The sequence below is a fragment of the Dicentrarchus labrax genome, unplaced genomic scaffold (genome assembly GCF_905237075.1).
Source record: "Dicentrarchus labrax unplaced genomic scaffold, dlabrax2021, whole genome shotgun sequence".
NCBI lineage: Eukaryota > Metazoa > Chordata > Actinopteri > Moronidae > Dicentrarchus > Dicentrarchus labrax.
This window is the reverse complement of record NW_026136714.1, coordinates 8454886-8472451: the sequence shown is the minus strand read 5'-3', so window position 1 is coordinate 8472451 and position 17566 is coordinate 8454886. Positions and strand designations below refer to the sequence as shown.

Here is a 17566-nt window from a genome sequence, read left to right as displayed (position 1 = left end):
ATCAGTTAGAGGGCAGGCTGACTGTAGCCATCATCTGGCCCTGCCTCTTTGACACAACTCTGTCACTTTAAATTTGACTCTGACCCAGCCAGACAGCTCTGAGTTCATCTTTCTCTTTCTCCCTCCACTGTGCACATGTTCCAGCTGACTTGGACTTGCAAAACTAGAATAAACAGAAACATGTTTTGAGTATTTCCGATCAGAAAAATACCAAAAGCTATTTGGTGAGAACTGGACAGCAATGATTCTAGGCTTAGTTTGATATTTTTTAATTATGAAGCAGTTATTCGTGTGGTCTATTTGGACAGAACTTGAAAGGGCCATATCATGGGCCAAAACACACTATCTTTCATGATGGATGGACTACTGATCTGTCACTGACACATTTTTTGGGTGGTGTTTCTATTCGGTTGTAAAGCAGCTGCTCAGGCTTTCTGAAGAAATAGCTTGTTCCCACAGTAAGTTACTGCCTATGTACTCTGACCCAGTGGGAGAAATGCTAGCAGCACATGGGCACAGTAAAAAAACATGTTCAATTGCCCCACTGCAGCGAGCATATGAGGTAAAGTTAGGGGATTTATGCCCCAGGAGGGCTAAAGCCAGCCAGCAGTCCATTTATAGGGCCTTATGTTTCTTGCTTAATAAAAGCAGCATAAACATCTGGGGAACACATTGCTGGAAAAAAAAAGGCTTGGGTGGCAGTGGTTGAGGTGATTGAAGATAATCTTCCATCCCTCCGTCTACTAATTTTGGTTGAGTTGTTTTTGTACAGATGTCTAGCATTCTGTGATACTTTTCTGTGGCTGTGTACAAGGAGCAAATAATTCCTTTCATAATCCGCCATTTTACCTTTTACCTTTCCTGGGAACTCTGGTGTCTGGAAAGTCCATTTTCCTGAAGATTTGGTGAGTTCCTCAAGCGCCCATGCTCCCATCATTGCTGATGACATTAGCTCCAGATGTGGAATGTGAGAAGTTGTGTTGATATTCGTGTTATTCCTGACATTCCTCAGTCCGCTCAGAGACTGCGGACAGTATCCCAGGTGCAGCAGGGAAGCTTTCCCCGTGCCCTACGCCACCTCAGTCCCTCCCCACATCGGACGGCCTGACAGTCAGCCCTCTCTCCTGGGGCAGCCTGGAGGAATGCTCTCCTCCATGCTGAGCAGGCAAAGGCTGGAGGACACCAGGCCCAGGGCTTCCGGGGCCGGCTGCTACGTGTAATGCACAACAGCTGGCCCCTGTGAACATTCCAGCTGAGGCCCCTCAGCCTCATGGGAAATCCCAACAGGGATTTGTTTATTAAAACTATTAGTTGGCTGTTTGTTGTTCCTGCCAGCTATGGAGGAGCAACCAGTCGCCCCAATACTATCACCTCCTCCTTCGACTCATCAATGCCTACAATCCACTTTGATTACATTACTGTGTGTCAGATTATATACTGCACCATTTCTATAAACTCACACTTATCGCCAGTTTAATGATGCATCATGCTATTCTCAGCCATGAGCTCCAGTCTTTTGTCCCACTTTCCCTCTTTTTCTTTATCTCCAGCCTCCAATTTCTCTTCCCTTCCCACCCCCTCTATCATGAGTTCATCCACACGCAGTAACTCTCAACCTAAATATTTAGTCGTCTTGGTAGGAAACTGCCATGTCCAAACTCCTTCCAGATGTGAGCCTGCGCAGGCTTGTGTTTAGGCCTAATTATGCACGGCTGCAAAGGAGCTGGATCACTGGGAGAGGAAGAGGAGCGGAAGGGTAGAAAGGGGGAAATAGATAAGAGTGTGAAAGCGAAAAGTGGCGTCGTTGAGGGGGGAGAGTAAATGACGGAAGTTGAAAAGAGGCTGAAGTGAGGGAGAGAGTTGAACATGAGGAGTTGAAGAAGTGGGAAGAGGGAAGCAAGAGGGGAACAAAGAAAGAGAGCAGAGCAAGAGAGAGGATGGAGGAGGGAGAGGAGAAGCTTGGCAGGCGGTTCAGAAGGATGTGCCCCTGGAGACTGAAAACTCCCCAGCCCCTGACTAACAGATCTTCCACACTGGGGTGAGAGGGAGGAGGAGGAGGAGGAGGAGGAGGAGGAGGAGGAGGCAGGGCTCCTCAGTGCAGCAGCATAGCTTCACTTCACAAAGCATTGCTCCATGTCTCTATTATTATCAGTCTTTTCTGTGCGAAAGAGGAACTTCTGTTATTTTGGTGATGAAAAAAAATCCGTGCCTGTGGATGGATATATTTCATACACATTCGGCCTATAGCCCCAAAAACACACAGAGCAATAATTCCTTTCTCAGCGCTGTGTGGTGGCAGCTGTGTTTGTTTTAATGTTTTAATGGATAACAGACAAATGAAGAGAATGTACAGTGGCAGTGTATGTGTGACTGTGCTGGTGTCTCATAGTTTGTGGCTTTTACCCAAGTCAAAGCCGTACTCCTCCCTTGGCGTATTTTGTTGTCATCGTCGTCAATGACTGATGGCTTTGGCTCAGTGGGTGCCAGCCTGAATGAGTGGGCACAGATGCTCAGGGTGGGGGGTCAGCATGCCCGCCCTTGGCCCGATGCCCCCTCACCCAAGACAGCTGCAAGGCAGTTGCTCCCTTCGTGGCTGCACTTAAGCCCAGTATGTCAGTGTTGCTGGCTGGTAGTCAAGAGTTTAAGGTAAGAATATTCCAAGCAGGACAGTTATATTTTTATCTGTAAGGGTCACCGTTGTAAATGAACAGTTGTTAAGGTTCCAGTTTATACTGGGGAGGTTGTTGCTGAACAATCAGCTGATCCTAGTTTTAGCTTGCCCTTTGAAGCAATTATTAATACATCTGTTTGCTTTCATACCTAGAGTACGATGAGAAGATCGATACCACTGTCATATGTACGCTAGATATAAAGCTGCAGCTAGCAGCCAGTCAGCTTAGCATAAAGACTGGAAACGGGGGAACCCGCTAGCCTCTGTCCAAAACTAACAAAATCTGCTTACAAGCACCTCTAAACCTCAGTCAAATTCTATCTTGTGTGTGTAATATACAAAAGCCAGAGTGTAAGAGTTTTGAGTCTTTGTGCTAAGCTCAACTAATTGGCTGCTAACTGTAGCTTCATATTGAATAGCGTTTACAGATTATTAATTTCTATTATGAAAAAAAAAGATAGCTTGTGAAACCAAATTATTTAAGCTTAAATGGCTCATTACTTGCTTTTAGGAGCTTTCAATTGCCTTTCAGTGTCTTCTTGGGGAGCTAGGCATTGATGTCATATGAGAGGCAGTTAAAAAACCCTGTTGCATTGCTCTCTGCGGATTGAAACAGTTGAAGCGATGGTTAGACCACATTTCAATAACTCAACGGTTGCACACAATCATTTACTGTTGATTACTTTCTTTTCCGCAGGGTGCCTGGTCTGGGTAACTTCATTAAAACAATAGTTTGGCATTTTGGGAAATAAGCTTATTTGCTACTGCTGCTTCAGCTCCTGATGGTTTTCCAATTCTGTGTTTGTAAGGATTAAGTTTAACATAATTAATGAGCTTTAGAGGTGTCGGTAAGCAGATGTTACTTTTGGACCAAGCCAGGCAAGCAGCTTCCCCCTTTTTCCACTCTTTGTGCTAAACTGAGCTTACCAGCTCCTGGCTGCAGCTTTAGATTCGCCAGACAGAAGTGAGAGTATTTGTGAATCTAAAACAACAAAATGATTCTTGTGAATGTTTCTAAAGCCTGTCTAACTCAATGTAGCTATGTTTGATCTTGTCTGGGTTTTAGCTGGAATAATGTTGAGTATAGGACACCAAAGTTTAACCAATTTGCTACTGGAAACGTTTGGAGGTTACTAATTTAAGACGTCCGATAGGAGCTTTTGATGGAGAGGACAGACTTGTTTTTACACTTAACCCCACATTTGTCTGGTTTCTCTGTATTTAATTTTGGTTTTCATTCCACCGACCATCACACAGTCTGTTATTGTTTACTGTATTTGATGAATCCTCTGTGTCTTCATTCACTCCAAGTCAGCTCACCTCAACAGTATCATCAATTGGCTACAGTATGAATGATCCGCGTCCCTTTAATCGCTATTTTATCTTCTGAGTCACATCGTCAGCCTCTTACTTGTGGCACATGTGTGGACGGCCAGCAGATGTGTTGGTGGTTTATGTTGGGTCTGTGAGTCAGTAAGTGTTGAGACGGGAGTATGCCGATGAAGCATCCTAAACAGTCATCTTATCAGCAGGGAGAATTCCAATAGCAGGGAGAGCGCTGGACCCCATGCATTCCTGCCGCGATAGGGTTTATTTATGTGGGGAAAGGTGTTGAGAGGAGGGGGAGCGGGCTCTCCTCCACACATGTTAGGTGGGGCAGTGGTCAGCAATAAATCAAAAAAGCAAACAAAGGGTTGACACTGGATACTCAGAGCTTTATATTCAGTTGCAGCACCTGCCAATGCCACACAAACCCCTGGGTTTTATTGTGCCCCAGGTCAAGGTAACACAACCAGAATGGGACATCTCCACACACCTACTGTGCTGTACTGTAGCTGACCGCCTGTTTGGATGATGAATGTGTATTTCACTTATCACCTCGTTGTGTTTGTTGATTATAAGGCTGCGATACTACAAAACCTGGCAAAAACAGAGCAATGTGTTGTCATAGTAATCTCATACCCCCAAGTGGCTTTTTGTTATTTTAGTTTTTCCTTTCACGCCGCTCTCTTCTTATCTTACTCCAAAAATGCCTGACTTTGACTTTTCTTTGCCAGCGCTAACTTCCCTCTCCCTGTGTCTGACCACAGCGGCCCCCAAAGTTCCTGCTCTGGGTCGACAACACACATGGATACAGATGGAGATAATGGGTGGGAATGCCTGTGGCTTCAGTGTGTGCATGTGTGTTAGTCTTTCTGTTATGCTTTCTCTTGAGAAGTAATCCATGACAATAGTACAGTAAAGAACTTCCATAATATAATCTGAATACTCTTGAGTTAAACTGATGATTATTCACCTACAGTAACATTATATTAATTAACATTTATGAAAATAGGTTTTCAAACAGATTTAAATATGGTTGCTGAGCTGAGTGATCTAAGCTCAGCTGACAAACTGTTCATAGCTTTTGAGGACTAATGCATGGTCCCCTTTTGAAATCAGGATCATGGTGCAATTTTTGAGAGCTGAATTCATGATGTCCAAGTTAGTCTTTGTCCCAATACCTCAATACAATCTCTTATTTAGCATTTCTTTAGTTTAGTATCCATATTTTCCAATGAACTGGCATCCATTGCAGAGATTTTAAGGTTAAACAAGTTGAACCAGAATTTATTTGTCAGTGTACAAAAAACTCCAACTCCCATGAAAATGTACCAGTGCAGCAACTGGGTAGTTATGTTGCTGTTACGTATGTTACATTGTAATTACATAGATGTCTGAGCTAACAGCAACTTAGTCTGTCTAGATGTTGTATGTTTTAACATATTATGTGAACCACACAACATAAGGTTGAGAAGAGCTCTATTCCAAGGCTGGATTGTAGTATAGCCTAAAGTTAGATATTTTGGAAAACATGCTTTATTTGTTTTTGTTGCTAGGAGTTGGATTCTGAGATCAATACCACTGTTACATCTGCTAACTGTCTCCTGGCTTTATCTGTCAGCCAGGAGACAGTTAGCTTAGCGTAAAGACACAAATAGAAATGAGAGTGGTATCGATTCTTCTCTATTGCAATAGTCAGGTCTAGAAGGGATAATGACATGAACAACTGTCTTTAGACCATCAATAAAAATAAATGAACTTATTTTAAAAAAATGTTATACCTGTATTATTTTACAAAGATTCAGGTCAATCACACACTGATTTTCTGATATCAGTTACACATTGGCTGCCAGATTTTCAAGCGGGGCAAATCGATTAATCTCAGATTTCTGTAACTCAAATATGTCCAGTTTCAGTGTTTAGTTTATCCATATAGATTGTGGCTACAATTTCTTAATTATCTGATTCCATGTAAACCAACCAACAACAACTCAGCTTTATAATAAGTCTATCATCACTTCAACCACTATTTTAATATTGAATATGGTATTACGGTAACATAGAACCACAAGATATTAAAAATCTGTCACTTGAATTCTTCTATCCATCGCTCCTTTTGTTAATATGAGTTGGTTTACAGCCTCAATCAAAGGGACAGAGCAGTTGTGAAATAAAGCAATAAGCTTTTATTAAAATCATTATTGATGGAGTTGACCGCTGTTTAAAGATACAGTATAATGTGTATTCCTTCAGCTGAAATCAAATCATTCTCTGGAAAGCATGTTGGTCTACCATATTTTTTGTAATACATGTTTTATGATTATTTAATGAATTCTGGTGTCACGCTGGTTGACGTGCGGTAATTAGGATTGACGAGATGTGAACTGTGATGGTGATTCTCGGCAGTCACACAACAAACTACAAAACAAAAACACAACCTTCTCACAGATGCCTGTAAAGACACCGTGAGAGTATCTGGGGCAGAAAGATTTTAGCCGACCCTTTGTAAAAGCAGCCTGATTTCCCAGCAGTCTTTGCTCAGGAGCAGAAAACAGAGGCTGGTTATGAGACAGAACAATGAGACAATGTTAGCCAGGCATACACCACATTCCACTCAACTGTCTGAAAAGGCTAAATTCACTAAATTGCCTCATTAAAAGTGTAAAAACACTTTAGACAGTGATTAAACTGACTATTGTGTTCCTGCTCTGCAGCCATAAACTTTCCAATTTGGTTTGTCTTGACTTGTCTTTGACTCTAAATATTGCAATAATTTATTGCAGCTTTACAGTAAGGCGGCGGTATTTCAACTTGTGTTCTCTGGCTGTTAATATTCATAGCAGCTACTTGTTTACGTCTTCAAAGTTCACTGGTTGTCCAGCTTTAGTAAATTTTGAGTAGACGGCACAAAAAACACACTTCAGGGACAGTTCCTGTTAGCAAAACTCGATGAATTGTCTAATAAGACTAACTGCAAGTGGGGGACCTTCCTCTCTTAAGTGGGTATTGTGTGTGTGTGTGTGTGTGTGTGTGTGTGTGTGTTTCTGTTTGCCTGTGCACACACATATGGGAAGGGCGTGCATGGCCACAGCTCTCAAAATAGGCTTCAGTCCTCCCCTCTCTAATTAGAGACATTTCAAAAAACCCAGATTTTAATTTTAGACTAGTAGCTTTTGGACTACTCATGCACACACACACACACACACACACACACACACACACACACACACACACACACACACACACACACACACACACACACACAAACACACACAGAGTTAAACATACACACTTTCCATATAAATAAATCTGATAGGTCACACACTTGTGCATCTAAATCTGCACACACACACTCACACACAACCACAAACCACAAAGCCATACTCCCTGGTCCAGCCTGGTAACCCAAGCACAATGCAGTATACTCTATAATAAGTGGTTGCACATATCAAATGCAGGAGCTCACTCCCTGTATCTACCCTCAAGGCAGGAAAGTATGATAATAAAGCTAAGTAATGCAAGATTCTCTATAAATCATCCAACTCATTCATTTGTCACTCAAACACGCATGACAAGAATCTGTTCCACCCCTTAATGTGGCCTCTCTCGTCCTCCTCTCCCTGTTTGAGGACTGATGATTACTCAATCAGGGTTCGCAGAATGATTTCAAAAAAATATTTTGCATGCAATTACATGGATGCTCCTTTCCATGACAGGCGGTAAATGGGGCTTGTAGCTTGGCAGCATTCCCTGGTGGCTGCTACAAGGCCTCTGGTGGGTCAGACACAATGGGCACATTCACATCTTGACATGCATTTGCTGCTAAAGTGCCTTTTGTGCTCGGGGGCATTTAGTCTCTCTGTTACATTCAGTGATGTGACTCTCTGAGGATAGGCTCAGGGTGCAAGGGGCTCCTGGGACCGCCGGATTTGGTGGTTCTCTCGTCTTTTTTTACGACGAAAGGGTTAAGCTATTTGGACGGACCCAGTCGCTGAATAGTCAGCACAGTCTGGAGGCCTCTTATAAAGTACTTATTGTAACAAAGATGACACAGCCACCTCCCAGTCTGAGAGATCTCTCTGCTTATGCTCTCTTTCATTCCTCTTCCCTTCAGTCTTCCTCTTCTTGTCTCTGCAAAAGTGTCCATTAGCAAGAGGGAGACTTAGAGAGACTGATACAGCCTTTTGAAGCCTGATACAAATACCAAAACCACGCATTTGCAAACAGTCAACGTAAATGTCGTCAATTTTGATCATTTTCATGACATGAAATTAATAATAATTGTATTTTATCATGTCATGCACAGCCAGCATAGTAGCAAATCTATAATATACAATCCAAACATCTGCAGCATATTTATTATATGGGGTTTGGTGACACAGACTATGACATTTTTACAGTTTTATTTTTTTTTCACAGCCCATTTACACACATTTCCTGAAATGACAATTTACTTTCCCAAACTATAAACACTCAAAAAAAAAAAAAAAAATAAAATAAAATAAAAGCCACATTTAGTCTGGCCAAACCTCAGACATTGGAGACAAAATTAAAACACTTTATTCAAAACATGTTATCTTCCATCTAAATTAAACTGCAGATTACTTTTGGGTGAAATACAAAAGCTGCCAAATAGAGAAACACTATTGAAATACGTGAATAAGGACAAAGGCACTGTCAGACAAAAAAACACATCTCTTAACACTTAACAGTTTAATCAACCCCAATTATTATGTAATTCTGTAAGTGTGTAAATAATTAATAACGTATCAGACTTTTGCAGGGATAGAATGATGAAGTCCTGGACCTAAACAGAATTGATAATAGCTTTTATTCACAGCAACAACAACCAGAAACAAATACAGTAATCAGCAGAGAAAAATGAGACCATAATGACAATTATAATAGTAGCTTATTTTGTATAGCAGTTTTCAACACAGTAATTCAAAGTCCTTTATTAGCAGGTAACAACAGACAGCATTAGCAGAGAAAAGCATTGGACGGCCCTACAACACAGTTCTTTGAGTTAATTAAAACAGGATGCTTTCTGTGTGAAAACATGAGTTCACCTCTGTGCTTTGTGCGATGGCTTTTAAATCTTTTTCTTAGAAGACATTTTAACAGAAGCAAAAAGGCTTTCTTTAAATTTTAACAGGTGTAAACTAATGTACCCTGATTTGTTGAAGGTCTTTCTTTAGTGATTGTAGAAACCTGTAATAAAATGCATGCGCCATATGTACCAGCAGGACGTACTAGTGACACACACACACACACACACACACACACACACACACACACACACACACACACACAAAAAAAAACAATCCTGTGACATGTCATGACCCAGAATTCTCGGCCACTACTGAAGGTCCACACCAATTACTGCTACAAGTTTGTTGCCACAGGAGCCCCAACTCAGCAAGGGTTTGTGTGTGTGTGTGTGTGTGTGTGTGAGTGTGTGTCAATGTACACAAGTGATAAAAGTGTTAGACGGCTGTCTACTGAAACCTGAAGTTACAATTGATCTCTAACCTCAATGTGAATATAAACTTTTTATTGTGGGCTACACTAATTGGTCATTTTGAAGCCGGTTCACCTGTAGACAAATATATTACATATGACAGGATACAATTTTAGAAACGTATTTAACGGCAGGCTATTTGTAGTTTTATAGAACAACACCAGCATTACTAAAGTTGTTGGAAGATATAGACAGCTGGATAGAAACCAGAGGATCTGCAGCCTTTGTAATGACAATTGTTTAAGAGATGAGTATCATATTTTGTTTGAATGTGTTAGCCTGATGATTTATAGAGAAACATATTTGCCATCTATGTTTAAATCAATTTTGTCATTACAATCAGATAAGCCCAAAGTTATCTTTAAACTAGGTGCCTTTTTGAAGAATGTCCTTCCTTTGTTTAAGTAACATTTGTTGTACTTTAGCCCTGCCGTGTGCTATCTTTTTGTTATTGTTGTATGTTCTGTTTGTGCTCCATGCCATGTGTTCATGGTCCTGAGTCACATAATGTTTATTCTAACCAACTGAGAGAGTGAATATGCTGTCCTGAGCATATTCTGAGACTGAGAACATACTTGTCATTACCTGACTTGCCCTAATGCAGCAAATCCCACTCATTAAAGGTCCAGTGTGTAGGATTTAGTTGCATCTAGCAGTGTAGTTGCAGATTGCAACTCCTTCGCTTTACCCTCCCCTTCCAAGCTGTAAGAAGAAACTACAGTGGCGGCGAAATTAGTGAAAGAAAAGGGAAAAACGCAAACGGCCCTATGTAGAGCCAACATGGCGGATCAACATGGCAGCCACATGGAAGGCGGCGTCTGTGGATATAAAAGGCTAATTCTAAGCTAACAAAAACATAACGTTTCTTATTTTAAGGGGTTTACACAACACATTTATACATATATGTTCCTGCAAATAGATCCTACTAAATGTTACAGACTGGACTTTTCAAGCAAAAGTTAAAAAATTTTTTGCTTTCTTGCTGAGAGTTAGATGAGAAGATTTATACCACTAAGTGTACTGGTGTTCTTCTCATCTAACTCTCAGCAGAAAGGGAATAAGTGTACTTTCCTGAAATGGTAAACTATTTCTTTAAGTCAAGCAATGTTTAAACAGGCCATCAGTTTTTTAACGTGTGATGTCACACAGGTATAATCATATTATCCTCTCTCACTGACGTCATAACTGACTCTGAAATAAAACCCCAGCTCCTTGTCCATGAGGTAAACTGTACGAGTAGTTTTTTTTTGTAATGGCTTTTTGATCTATTAATTCTGGCAGTTGGACGGACTAAGCGGCCTCGGAAAACCTTTTAACAGCCAAATTAAGTAATACATGTTTTTAATCCATCTTTTGGTTTAACCACAGTATTTTGTTGATCCACTACGTCTGTCCTTATTATTCTGAGTGCAATGTGTGTGATGTGTATATAAAGAGAAATGCTGCCATGTCCACTTAGTTCTCCTCTGTAAACTGCCAGTATACTTGAAATGTAACTCTGGCAAAGAAGATGCAGCTCAAATGGAAAGCAAAGGGGGAAAATGCAGTAAAAAAACAGTAATGGTTTTGTATAGAATGTTCACAGCTGTAACATACACAGTTAAAGAGCTCACACAATGCTGTGCTGTTAGTGTAAAAGTGGATAATAGTATTGCTTTCAGCAGAATTTAATTACCTTTAAGGAAAATTCCCTCAAGGCTAAATTATTTTTATTTATTTATATGAACTTCCGTACTGCTGTGACACGGACCAGCATGTGCATTATCAAGTCAGCATGCTAATTAAACAGGGCTTAATTCAATAATGACCCTCTGAGACTCTCATTGAAAATCACTCTCATTATCTGGCTCCCATTGGTCTCCGAATTAGGGCTGGATTTATGGCACGTTACCAGTCTCTTTCAAGGGTTCTTGTCTTTCACCTCGCGTGTGGTCCTTGAGGGTAAGAGACCTATCCAAAGTTAAATGATGTTTACACAGTGGCCCTGTTGGGTTGTTTTGACTCTCTTTATTATGCTGAACCTGCGTCTCTCCGTCTCTGTTGGCCTTGGAGCACTTTATTAAGGTGGAACAAGAGGTGGAGCGTCTAATCAGGACTCAAGTCTTCATGCTGTTTTGTCGGTGACCAACATGGAGTCACACTGTAGCAGCTCCAGGTAACACTGCAGAAATGCTCTGTATTCAAAATGAAAGAAAACCCTCAGCAGTCAAATATTGTAAAGAGTAATACATAGGTAATGAGAGCAAGCAGCTTAGCCTGCAGATTAATTCTTATTAAATATAAATCCCTCCTTAAGACTCCTTATTGAGTTTGTTGTTAGTTGTAGAGGCCTGCAGCTACATAGAACTCACTGTCTGAGTCCAGCATGCCTAAATATTTAGAAGGCAACAGGCGCCAATTGGAATCAGCATTTTTTATTCAAATGCATACCATTCATGTCCGGCAATAAGTGCCAAACCAGGATGGAGCATTTCCTGTATATGGTTCCCACTCTCTAAAAAAACACAAGTGTTTCTAGTTTAAGGCGAAAGTATGGAGGGTGCAAAGATATTGACACCAAACCATCCGCGGTAACCGACTGCAAACAGGACTTCCTGTTGAGTTTGGGTTTAAAGCATTCTAGCTGTGGTTAGAACAGGAGATAGAAGGATGTGTTTTCCCTTGCTGTCCCTCTGCACCAGGTTGCGATCTGGAAAGCTGAAAGGACTCTGTTCAGCAGCTCCTTACCGTACACCACACAGCAAGCATTCCCAATTCCACCACAGAGATGATTCCTCAGTGAAATGATTGGTTGACAATGACCCAAAACCAAAAGCAGCTGTAAGAAGCTTGCTGCTTTTGAAAGACAGTTACAGTTTACAGTACACACAGGTACAGACAGACATATTTACACACACACACACACACACACATACACACATCAGGACTTCCCTCAGACCTGAGGCAGTATGTCACAGCGAGACTGCCTTCCAGTTAGGAGTCAGGGGGGAGAGCGGAAGTAAATCAGTGAGCAAATACGATTTGCGACATGCTGTCATGCCCCTGTGTGGCCCTCAAAGGCTTTGTGGGTTTAGGAAGCAAATTGAGCAAACCAACAAAGTGAGTGGCATGGTGCAGGGAGGAGCTGCTGTGGTTTACTAGACAAGACTCTTTGTAGGGTTTTTACTTTTTCACACTCTGTCACGCACCAAGGAAACCCTGAGCTAACACTGAGCTGTGGCACTTGCTGCTGAAACATCAAGCATAGTAATAGTAATCATATTTATTTTCAAACTAATTAATTAAAAACGACCACAAAAATCTGTAAGTCCGCACTCAGGGCAACTAATACTTTAAGGTTGCTTTTAAAACTGGATATCTGTTTTAATAAATCTCTGCCAACATCTGGGTCAAGGGGATGAATTTATAAGAGCACTTAAATGATGACATTGTTTCATAGTTTGAACTTTTGGGAAAAAACACTACAATTGTACCCCATAATTTCTAAATACATACTTTTTTCTATCCTATGATTGTACTATTTGTCTGAAGGTTGAATTTTTTCAGAAATGTGCCAGAGAAGCACAATTAACTAAATATGGAAAGTAATTAGTACAATCAAGCAAAGGCTTTTTAAGTATTTGCCTATTTGAGTTATTTTGGGGCATGTTTGGGACCATGTACTGTACAAGGTTTTCTCCTTGCAGCACTCTAAAAAGACACAGCATCTCTTCCCTTGAGCTCAAGATAACCTTCATACTACTAACATAATAGAATTGGTTCATATGTATATGAATCATATTTTCATTTCAGTCTCGTAGGTAATAGAAAACATAGCAGAGCAGGTGAAGTGTTGGTATATACTGTATATATATGTGTGCTTTCCATGTCTACTGTGGTTTACTGACCCTGTTTAACCCTTCTACTATACAGCACACAAAGAAGGGCTGGTGTCTGTGCATCTGTTTGATCTGGCTCTTTTCATATGACCTCCTGCTTTTTGATCTTCATGTAAATGAATTAGATGAAATGCGTGAATGGGATCCTGGAGCCTGACATGTGGCCCTGTTTTCTTTTTTTTACATAGATTAGATGGATTCAATTAGCCTAGTCTGATTTCTCAGAGGCCTTTGTGGTCTGAAATGGTTAAGTGAATGAAAGATACCATCCATAGTCTGGACTAAATTATCACACAGTCGTGCCATGTACCATACAGTTTATTGCTCTTGAGAGCAGATTAACTCAATCTGCCATCTGATCTGTCACTTACGCCGAGGGAACAGGAGCCACTCGAGTAAAGCCTCAGTAGTAATACTGAGCAGACGTTAGGCCTCCAAGTAGCGTGGACTTCTATGATTAAGAAGCTACTCATCTTCTTTGCTTGTAAAGCTCTGTTAACCTTTGTATACTCCAGTGATGAAGTGATGCACTCTTGTATGCCTCAACTGTCACCTGCCTCCGGACACTGCTCCGTCTGTCTGTTGGCCGTGCAGGAAGTGCTCTCTCTACAACCCCTGACCTCTGAAACTGGTTCTGAATAAACAGCTAATTGGCTGGGTTTCCTGTTTAGCCTGATGGGAACGCTGACTATTTCTGTCTGTTTACAGAGTTCTGCCTCTCTCTCTTTCTCAGAGTTGTACTCTCTGTATTGTTTATGAAAGAACAATGTCCTTCTTTACAACCGTGTTCTGAACATCAGGCTTTGGGGATAATACAGTAGTGACCAGCCTCTGCAACTCCCCTGCGTTCCTGGAAATCTTTTGTTGTCTGTGGGAGGGTTTCAGTTAGATCATTTTCTGGTATTTGTTTATTTGTGAAAGTCAGCTTTCAAGTCCTGGTGTACAGAGTAGCAAGCTAATTGAAATACTGTGTGTTGAAATGTCTAAACTTGAGACAAATGAGGGTTACTGTGATAGGATGCCACATGTGAATTTCATTTTTTCCTAACATGCATGAAAAAAACCCACAAATAAACACATCTGTATGAGTTTTTAAAAGGAACCTTTGCAAATCATATCATAATGTGTTTTGTTCTAACAGAAAATGCACTGATATCAGCACACTAACAATGTATGCACACATATGCACATTCAAGAACATCATAACCAAACATGTGCACTGTCCTCTGACTAGTAGTTTTTTCTGCATAATAAGCTTAGTCAAAAAGGAACTATCTGTATCTAAACTGCCTGGGTTGAATTAAATGGCTTGCTTCTTTGCCAGATGTGACTTTCTCCTCTCCTATCTGTATTGAATTATTCAGGCAGTTCTGGATCTTCCGTAGCTTTCATCTCGAGCCTGCATCCAGTTATAGGAGAGATACTGTGCCCAAAGTCAAGTGAGAGACCTTATGGTTCAGGAGTCGTAGGTTCAAATACAGGCTACGCCACGAGAGGACTGACTCTGCTATCATCCAACATCCACTCTAAAAAAAAGACTTAATAATTGTGATTTATTTCAACAATTCAGTGTGGATTTGTGAACATGATATGTTATAATATAAAATAAACTTCTGATCTGGGATGATGTCAATTTCTGGGGCTCCTACTGTGAATGAATGTGGATTTTCTGATAGTAATTCTGCTGATATATTACACAGCAAAGTGTAAATAATTTTAGTTTAAATGCTAAGTAAAAGTGTTCCTTTTGTTTGCTCCTTGAGTGGATAACTTTTCTTTAAATTGTCTTGATATCCTGGCTGTCAGTACTGAAGAGAAGAAGTGAGTCAAACCGGTTTGTCCCTGTATACCAAAACTGGATGATTAAATCTGGTCATTAACTGAGTTGGAAGGTGCAGAGCTGAAGGCAGTGTTTTTATTGATGTGGCAGGAAACGGGGGGCCCGACCGCTGCTGCTGAATCTGTAAATCTCACAGACTGTTCACAGTCCGCTCCCACTTTTAAAGGCGCTCACACAGCTCTACTCTCTCGATTAGGAACACACTTAATGTCGCAAACAGCCCATTAAGCACCATGTGGTAGGGGCGAAGATGATGTGAAACTGAAGGGTGTGTTAATGATGGCGGGCTGTCGCCAGAGCAGGGTCCCTGCCGTGCCCCGAGCTCCTGCTGAGGGGACATGAGCCCTGGCAGTAGGAATATAAGTCAGCACTGCCTTTAAGCTTGAGACAGGATGTATTGGCTTTTTCAATATAGTGAAACCACAATCTTTTCTTAACCTTTCCCAAGTGCTTTACTGGCCTAAATCTAACAACACATGGGATTCACAATGCAAACACGAGTCTCTGGTGTCAAATTTTTCTGCTTTGTAGGCCCAACCATCCACCTTAACCTGCTCCCTTAAACTTCACAGTAAGAACGTCATAGTTCCTGAATTTGAAAAAAATGTTGCCAATGAACATAAGCCAAGCGGCAATTATGTTTTCTTCAAAGGGTATTTGGCAAAGCAAATCAGTATACAGTATAAACATATTTTGTAGGAGACTGAGTTTGAACATGGCAACTGTCCACAAGGCTTCAAGCACAGGGATGGATGCTATTTTCGTAATATGTCGCTAATAAGAAATGTTACCATGGATGCAGTGGGTAATGTAAGCAGTGATTTTCTGTCTGCAGTTAAAAGCCTGTTTCACGTCTGACCACACTTGTGATGTCACAGTGTCCTGTAGTACACTCCTACATCACTACAGGAGACACTCATTTAAGGGAGTGTTAAGTTACTCTTTAATATACCAATATAAGGGTTTTTCTCTGTGGACAGAGCCAGGCAATATGTTCCCCTCAAGCTTCTCATCGAACTCATAGCAAAAAAGTGTATTTGTCAAAAATACCTTTATACGAAGGTCTGTCCTAACTGGCTTTTACGATGTCCCTCAGAGCAAAGTGATTTCCGTAAATATCCATTTCCCATGATCCCCTGTCAGACAACGCGATCTGAACCTCACATCCAGTATGCCCGTGGCTCTCTGCCCTCTGGTCTGATAAGAGCCCAATAAACCACATGATTCGCCATAGGCAAAGGGCTGTGCCGTCAGTCGTTTGATGTGGAAAGTCATCCTTTTGATGTAAAAATGTATGCGGAATGATTATCAAGATTACGGCTTCCCTCCTAATCTTGATCTCCAATTCCGTCTTAAGCATTAATTGGAAACATCTTAGGCTAATGTCTCTGGTCAGACTAATCTCGTATGTCTGCAGCACCAAGTGGACATTTCACTTGGCTCTCATCCTCCTCCTGTGACCCCTCCACTGTGTGTTTGGTTGAACTTGAACGCTTTCCTTAGCAGTGAAGCTGATATCCAAGATAGTAATTTAACATAAGATATTCTTCAGTTTATCCTCAGTGGAATATTTCTAACAATACTGTGGTGTCTCTTTTTTTACAGGATTCTGAGCCACAACAAAATCCGAGTTCTGAGAAATGGATCTTTCTTTGGACTTAACGCTTTGGAGAAACTGTGAGTAACCTATGTTTTTCTTCTGCACATGCTACATGTTTATTGTTTACTCGAGATATAGCTTATGCATCCATGTGTGAGATGTTATTTTAGCTTGCCTCGGGGCCTTTGTAGAGAAATACAGACGGGGTATCAGTGAGATCTGAGCAGCTCATTGTGCTTCTATCCAATCATGGGCTTCTGTCCAGCAGGGAGGATGATACACTCAGACTAGCTATCACAGAATTATGTTGAAAAGTTCACATAATTATGCTTCAGTCCTTCATTATCAGGTAAGCCCTACTCCACAGGACAAGATAAGGGAGATCTCTGGGAGGAGGTGCGTGTTGGCAGCTTTGCCTGTGGTTCACAGACAGTGAATCTATCTATCTGTCACAGTCTATCCCTCCTTAGTAGCATCGTTATCTGGCTGAATGGGGTGTTAGACAGGTGATAGGCAGGATAATTCTGGGGAAGTATAGATAAATGGCAGTCCTGGTGACAAACAGGACAGGCACCATAGTGGAAACTGTTGCCTGTCAGAGAAGCCTTTTGCCTTACTACTCCTTTTTTAGCCATGCTAGTGGCATTTGTCTGTCTGTCTGTTCTTTCTGTCTGTCTGTCTGTCTGTCTGTCTGTCTGTCTGTCTGTCTGTCTGTCTTTTCTTTCTGTCTGCC

At 41.2% G+C, this 17566-nt stretch overlaps 1 protein-coding gene across 1 annotated transcript in view; it reads left to right on the top strand.

Annotated features, from left to right (window-relative positions):
* adgra2 (adhesion G protein-coupled receptor A2) overlaps positions 1-17566 on the top strand; it is a 39627-nt gene that overhangs the window by 1550 nt on the left and 20511 nt on the right. Inside the window, exon 2 of the mRNA XM_051423050.1 lies at positions 16839-16910. Coding sequence (XP_051279010.1) covers positions 16839-16910 — 72 coding nt within the window. The remainder of the gene's footprint in view (positions 1-16838; positions 16911-17566) is intronic.